The sequence below is a fragment of the Lolium rigidum genome, chromosome 5 (genome assembly GCF_022539505.1).
Source record: "Lolium rigidum isolate FL_2022 chromosome 5, APGP_CSIRO_Lrig_0.1, whole genome shotgun sequence".
NCBI lineage: Eukaryota > Viridiplantae > Streptophyta > Magnoliopsida > Poales > Poaceae > Lolium > Lolium rigidum.
In genome coordinates, this window is record NC_061512.1 from 227,529,271 (window position 1) to 227,536,987 (window position 7,717).

At 40.3% G+C, this 7,717-nt stretch overlaps 1 protein-coding gene across 14 annotated transcripts; it reads left to right on the forward strand.

Moving 5' to 3' along the window:
• Nucleotides 1-289: 289 nt before the first annotated feature.
• Nucleotides 290-4,836, forward strand: LOC124652127. Of its 14 annotated transcripts, none has more exons than XR_006987594.1 (10): nucleotides 291-590; nucleotides 749-899; nucleotides 1,450-1,508; nucleotides 1,733-1,851; nucleotides 1,935-2,042; nucleotides 2,146-2,362; nucleotides 3,472-3,561; nucleotides 3,950-4,017; nucleotides 4,099-4,200; nucleotides 4,624-4,836. XR_006987594.1 is itself a non-coding variant. In XM_047191152.1 (5 exons), exons 1-5 carry the CDS (start codon nucleotides 483-485, stop codon nucleotides 1,942-1,944), a joined length of 447 nt encoding a protein of 148 aa, XP_047047108.1. In that variant the 5' UTR covers nucleotides 290-482; the 3' UTR covers nucleotides 1,945-2,060. The 14 variants fall into 14 exon arrangements, 2 of the variants coding, with proteins under 2 accessions (XP_047047108.1, XP_047047107.1); XR_006987590.1 differs by having other exon boundaries at nucleotides 294-590; nucleotides 2,146-2,197; nucleotides 2,284-2,362; nucleotides 3,472-4,017; XR_006987596.1 differs by lacking the exon at nucleotides 3,472-3,561 and having other exon boundaries at nucleotides 294-590; nucleotides 2,146-2,197; nucleotides 2,284-2,362.
• The last annotated feature ends 2,881 nt before the right edge of the window (nucleotides 4,837-7,717 follow it).

The following is a 7,717-nucleotide window of genomic DNA, read 5'->3' on the forward strand; positions in this document are numbered from 1 at the left end:
ATCTATCATGCAGACACGTGGGAAGTGAGCGTAGCTCAACTAATTGGGGGAGTAGATTTAAACCTGGAACCTGAGTTTAAATCCACACGGACGCGAATTTAGGTTTCTATTTATACTTGTTTCCAGGCTGGACCTGATACTCATGCAATTTATCTTGAGAACTATGCTTTAATCTTCACCAACATTAAAAATCTTAGTACTCATTGAGAACAAGCAAGTGCGTGGGGGTTTGCCCTATGCCTGGGCGCTCCACGATAGTCACCTGGCGAAAGGTGGGCCCCGTCTGGCGGAAAACGCGTCGCTCTTGTTTCTCTCACACAGCCCACGCATCCTCCGAAACCCTACCCTCTCGCGTCACCTTTTTTGGCGGCGGCGGCTCCCCACGCGCTCCTCTTCCCCGCGTTCTCACCAAGTCTCGCCAGGCCACCGGCGGATCAGAGTCTCTCCAATACATGGCGTCTCTCCCTGCGAAGAAACCCTAGATGTGGCGGCGGTCTGATGCGGGAGGTGCTACGCCTGCCATGGCCATTGGCGGACGGAGCTCTAGAGGCAGCGGTAGCTCGACATCGACGGCGACGGCGGCCGGACAGGTAGGTACTCTGTCCTCTCCCTCTCTCCAGCTACTCAAACCCTAGCGTCGCCCTCTCTCCTCCGGCGCCGGTGACCGGGAATCGGCCAACGCCGTCCGTCTCCTCCCACTGGTGACCTCTCCCTGCTCCTTCTCCCCTCATAGCTTTTTCTTGAACAGGGAAGAAGGACGCGACCGAACCTAGAGAACGACCGGTGGAGAGAACATGCTCCATCCCATGACCCGCGCCGCTGCTCCAACCACTGCTTCGGCTGCTGCTGCTGGTCCATCTACTTGACCGGGCCGCTGCAGTTCCAACCCATGAAAACATGTAGATTTCTGCCCTCCTTTCCGTTCTTTTCTATTTTTTCCTCATTAGGTATGGGATGCAGCTAACTGAAGTTAATTTCTAGAAAAGGTTGAGAGGATCGACAGGACAATCAGGCCTGCCAGTTCAACTTATTTTGTTATGCACTTTTTTTTTGTCTTCTCTCGCTGTTTTAGTGCCAGTGTTCAGTTTGGTTCAGACCAAAGTAATAGTGACTCTTCTACATATATAGATTAAATGTATTATTTCTTGCTTCAAAAAAGTACTTTTCGCTGAAGGGAATAAAGCTTCTTCAGTGCCCATGAACTTGGCGCTGGTTGGCTTCTGAAGGTGCATCAAAATTTAAACATACCGCGGTTCATGGAAGTTACTATCGAAGAAAAATGTTTTTGACATTATAAGCAATACAAATTCACCCTTGCTCACCAACGTCAGATCTTAATGCCCGCATTAATCTATTCAATATGCACATAATTTAGAGTTCAATAACTTATTAGACATTATTTGGAACACAAGGCATAATTTCTAACAATTACAATTAACTATGATGCAGTTACGGCGAAGTCAAAGAATAAGGAGAAAGAAAAATCAGAGAAGGAGGCATCATTGCAGGTAAAATTATGTCATGTGTTTATTTTCTTCTTTTCAGAGATATTTTTTCACATAATACTATTCAGCAAGGTGAAATTACATAATACTATCTGAATTTTTAACATGTGGTATGGTGTTTGCATGCGCATAACATCGTATATAATAATAAAGCTACTACATTGATAAACAGATGTATGTTTTATCTTTCTCCTTTTCATTCTGTCACTGATCTTTAGTTACTGCAGGTGGAGCAAGGAGGACAATCAACAGATCTAGCATTTATTTTGCTCAAGCTACAGGTTATTGTTATAATAAACAGTGTGCCTTCATTCAACATGCTATCATGGAGCTCTTATTGGGCATGGTACAGTAGCCTATTTCGCATTTAGTTATCTGGGTTGATGCATTTGAAAATTGGTACCCAAAACTGGCTTCATGTATTTGCAGTTGCAACTAGATGATGACAAATTGGATCCTGCTCAAGAACACCCCATTGTATAGAGGTTTTTTCACGGCAAGATCATTTGTGTATTTTGAAATGCTTGGTCATGACCTGTAAGCAACTTCCATCAGGCATGTATTCACTAATACTTCTACAACTATTCCCTTTGTTAGTTGAATAATGAATAATGTGGTAACTTAAACTCCCACTTTATAGGTATGTGCTAGAGAAAGAATGGCTTCACAAGTATACAACAAAACTTTGACAGGTTAGGTCTCATTTCCAGATGATGTTAAATTTCGTATGTATATGTCACCAACTTACGATATTATATCCATGGCGCACTCTGTTTAGATATTAGTGTATTGGTTGTCCATGAAGGTGTTGGCATTGTTCAAAGAAGCTAAAACCAAAATTATCCCGTGATTCCAAAGTGAGTTTCTTCCCCTCAAAATAAGCACTTGCTATGATTACCATTAGTATGCTATTACTTCTGGCCATGGTTATGCTTGATGGGTGAGGTGCTCATCATTTATTTGGTTTTAATTGGTTGTAACAATCAGTCGATGGCATTATGCATCACCATCATGTTTCTGGCTTATTGAAATATGCTTCATGTAGTTATCATTGTTCCTATAATTGCTCTTGATTTTTTGAACCATCATGTTCTGGTGTGGTACTGGTATGTTCGTGATAACCCATAGTTTCCTTCGTGCGGGATTTTCCTCTATTACCACTTGTCATTTCTCAAAGAAAGAAATTCAAGGTTGATGCATTCCGTGTCAGTTAAGCACCATCTTTTCCTCTGTTTGAGATAATTGGCTTGTTTGGAACTCCTACAGTCCTACTCTTGAGCGCTACTGATGGTTAGAAGTGATCTGTACATACAGAATTGTTCGGATGGTTAGGTAAATATCGTGTTGTTGGTTACAATCATGGGCATATGAATCAAAATTGTTGTTTCGGAAATGATACTCATTTTATTTTATATGGTGATCCTTCTTACGAAATTATGTTGATCCTTTGGTTGGGGTAGTTTCTTCGGTTCCCTGTGGTTCAGCAAGTCTGCAATAGTGTTGACCATGGCTACAATAGCTGAAGGGTCTTATTATCTAAAGATGTCTTTCAAAAAAATCCAGTAGACTTCTTGGGCAAATATCTTTTTTGGCAGCTTGAGTTGTTCCAGGCTGCGGGGTTTCTCATGGCTTATTTGTAGCTACAATTTTGCTCCATCGTGTTGTATGGCTCAAGTTGGACGCTTAGCCTGGTTACCATTTTGTTTGTGCACCAAATTGTAGCTCCATTTTGGTTTTCTTGTATCCTGAATGACTGACAAACTTATACCCGATAGATATATGCACTTGACAGTGCAAGCTGAGATCTTACCGGTCGCTATAGTCTGGGTCCTAGAAGTTGTACATGTGTTCTAATTTATTTTCGATTATTAGTTTTTTGAGCGCTAAGATTACCTACTAAATATTGCTAGCGTTTTCTCTTCTCAAGTTACATATATAGTTGAATATAGAATTGGTTATTTTGCAGATCAACAATATAGTGGTTCTTCATGAATATGAGTCTCACAAGCAGTGTGAATTAACTACTGGTGTCGTAGCATTTTGTGTAGGATTATAGGTACAATGATTCATGTTCTACATAAATTAGCATTTTGTGTAGCATTTTTTCATATTGTTCATGAATATGAGTTTCTCACAAGCAGGGTGAGTTCCTCACAATGCACACTGGTTCCATACTTCGTATTTCCTGTCTCCATCAAATTTATGTATATCTTTCTCTGAATTTAATCTCTGTTTGCCTATATTGTTGACTCTAGATATCTTCCCCATCTTGTCCTGCTTGAGTGCTCGGTGATATTTCCGCTTATTATAGTCTTGAATAGGTGTATTATTTTCACCTGATCTCTGAACTGTAGATTGTTAATGCACTTCTTTGGAGAGAAGAAATTGTTGCTTATGTTGGCTAATTTATAAGCTTTACATCTTTCATGTTGGTCGTTTTACAGGTTTTGCCAAGTTGATGAGATTTGGAGACATGAGCTCTATAAGAACTCTGTAGGAACTCAAAGTCCATGTAAGGAACAGTGCCTGAATAATTTGAAGCATGCCACTTCTTTTGATATCCCTTTTAAAATTTACTTCTTTTGCTGTGTAGGGTTAAGCTGTACTTGCTTCCAGAGATCTTCAATCAATTCAAAAATCACATTCGAAGCAAAGCACGAAGGTCACTTGATGACTCCCATCAGATAAAGTCAAGGTAAACATCCTACTTTAGGTGATATACATATTCTCTTATAGTTGGCAGAAAGTTTTGATATAAAGGAGATTAACTTGACAGTTTCCCTTACAATTAACTAATTCAAATATGTGATGTGATATATTCTCTCACTGCCATCATTCTCAGAATATATATGTAGCTCCTGCTAATCAGGTTAATGTATATATCAAGGATCTGTGAAGATATATGTAACTCCTGCTAATCAGAATATTGTATATAACAAGAAGATAACCTTTCCTGCTTAGACTGTAAGTCAATTGGATTTCATTTATGGACAACATACTGTACATTCCTTTTTGCTACAAAATCTATTATTTTTCTAGGGCATGTAAAAACAAGTTAGGTATGTATTGTCGAAGTTCTCACTGAGGTTAGTTTGCACACTGTTTTTTTGGTTTACAGATATTGAGCTAAGGATCGAACCATGCATTGGTCAAGTTCCCTAATATTTGTTCAGATTGTATGATTGTGTGGATCTACCATTTGTAATGTATTATATTCCACATCGGTGGGACTACCTTCTTACAAGTATGCGAGATGCATGCATCCCTGCTCTGATGTAATCTTGGATCTATATAAATGCAATTACAAGTATTTTTATGTCCCCATGTTTCATTTATCCAAGTGACCAACACGATAGTACTATATTTTACTATAAGTTTGTATTAGTTGACCATCACAGTATTCAGATTAGGTTGCCCCTGACCGGTGAGGAGGCGCCCCATGGGGCGCCCCAACCACTAGTGCTTAATAGTTGTGTGCATTCCTAGTTGGCGCAGAGGTCAGGAAGTGAAATTCTCCACATTTTGTTTCGTTGGGTAATTCCTTTGATGCTATTTCTATCTCGACTAAGGCTTTGAAGCATATGGAGTTTGATAGGTTAAAATGCAATCATGTTGTTGCAAATAAGTCGAATATCTCTCTTATTGTTGATGATGATGAGGCGTACGCCATCTCTGATGGCCAACTTCTATCACATATCGTAGGAGTGATATCGGAGGTAGGTTTGGATGAGGCGATGTTGGGTTCTTGTTATGAACTCAAAGGATAAGACCGGAAGTCCAGATCTTCATCTCTAAAGAGAAATGCATGGCCGAACAAAAAGACTAAAGCAACCAAATCTACTACTGTTTCCAAATGAATGGTATGTTTAAGAACAGCAAAGGTCTTGGCTAAACACTTACACATTGCGGAATGTATTCGAGACCATGCCTTAGATTGTGTTGTTATTTCTGAGACGAGCACGCATAATTACTCGAATAGTCTGCTAAATCGCCTTGCAGGAGGTGAAGACTTTATTTGGGCATCACGTTAACCTTGTGGGCGTTCTGGTTGACTCTTAGTTGGGATCAAATCATCCTCCATGGAAATTTTGGATTCTACGGGTGGGGAGTTTCACATTAAATTCCACATTCGGAATAAATCCGATAATTTCACATGGACGTTGGTTACCTTCTATGGAGCTACCCAGGATACTTTTAAACTTGCTTTTCTTCGGGAGTTGGTTAATCTAGCAAAGGATAATTTGCACCCTATTATCAGAGAAGAGGATTTTTAACTTGCTTAGATTCCCTCATGAAAAGAGCATAGGTAGATTCAACAGCCACTATCTCTTCTTGTTCAAGGCTTTCATCGACAGTTAGGATTTAAGAGAGGTTTCAATGGTTGGTCGGCAATTTACCTGGGCAAACAGTTCTTCAGAACCTACTCACGAGAAATTAGACCGTGTACTGAAGGACTCAGAATGGGAATTAAAATTCCCTATGGTCTCGGTGTGTGTTCTACCTCGGTTAGAGGTTTTGTCATTTCATGCTCCAATATTGTTGACCACTAGAAATCCAACGCCCCCAACTTAGACGTCCGTTCAAGTTTGAACTTGGCTGGCTACATAGGGATGCATTTTCTCGGATATGGTGAAAACGGTATGGGAGAAGCCCGTTGTTGGTCGGACCCCAATCCAGAGGGTGGAATAATAAACTCCGCTCTTTGTGGAGATTCCTTGGAGGGTTGGCCCGTCACACGACTGGTGTGCTCAAGCAACAGAAAGCTTGCCTGTCATCCCATATTGACAAATTAGAGGCTTTCGCGGAGGTGGGACCTATGATGACGCAGGAAATTGATCTGAAGAATCAATACAATGTGAAGTTAGCGGGTATCCTACGCGAAGATGAACTCAAATGGTATAAGAGATCAAAGGCCCAATTCTTGTTGGAAGGAGTTTCGAATGTGAGGTATTTCATAGTGTCACGAATGGGAGACATAGGAAGAAACTCATCCATTCTCTTGTATAGAAAGAGGGTATGATCGAGGGACATGAGCAACTTAAGTCTTATATAACATCCTATTATAAAGGTCTTTTCGGAGCACCATAGGAATCTTCAATTTCCCTGGACGAGTCCAGGATCGATGATATTCCTCAAGTGTGGCATCATGAAAATGATTTTCTTACTACCCCTTATTCTGAGGAGGAGGTTAAGAAAGCTGTTTTCCAGATGGAACACAATAAGGCGCATGGTCTGGATGGTTTTCCTGCTGTGTTTTTTCAAAACTTTTGGAATACTATTAAGAATGATATATTAGAGTTATTCGAGGAGCTGCATGCCGGACAACTTGAACTGTTCTGTATCAACTTTGGGTAGATTATTTTACTTTCTAAAGTAATTGATGTGGATCGGATTCAGCAGTTCAGGATAATTTGTCTCCTTAATTTTTATTTTATGATTTTTACTAAGGTGGCCACTATTAGACTTAATTCGGTGGATGATCAAGTGGGAAGTCCGACTCAGACTGCTTTCATGCAAGGTAGGTATATCTTGGATTGTGTAGTAACCTTACATGAAACAATCCATGAGTTACACCGCAAGAAGTTGAATGGGGTTGTCCTCAAAACCAACTTCAAAAACGCCTATGATAAAGTTAAGTGGTCCTTTCTGCAACAAACGCTCAGAATGAAAGGTTTTTCTGATGAGTGGCGCGCCTTAATTTATAACTTTGTTTTTGGAGAACGTGTTGCCATTACAGTCAATGATGACGTTGGTGCATATTTCCAAACCAAGAAATGGTTGAGGCAAGGTGATCCCCTACTCCAATGCTATTTAACATTGTTGCGGATATGCTTGCCATTATTATTGAGCATGCAAAAGTGGATGGCCAAATCGGAGGACGGTTCCTCATCTAGTCGATTGGGGCATTTTCTATTCTCCAATATGCCGATGATACAATTCTTTTTATGGAACATGACCTGGCAAAGGCATCTGGGTATTCCAATACACCATCAGAGACTTACGCTAGCCGAATGAAAAATCGTTGAGCATAGGTTGCAGAAACGCCTTAGTAGTTGGAAAGGAAAATTAGTATCTCTTGGCGGAAGGTTAGTGCTCATTAATTCAGTACTCACTAATATGGTATTGTATATGATATCTTTCTCCAGTTGCCTAAAGGAATATTGTACAAATTGGATTATTTCCGATCAAAATTCTTTTGGCAAGGAGATTTG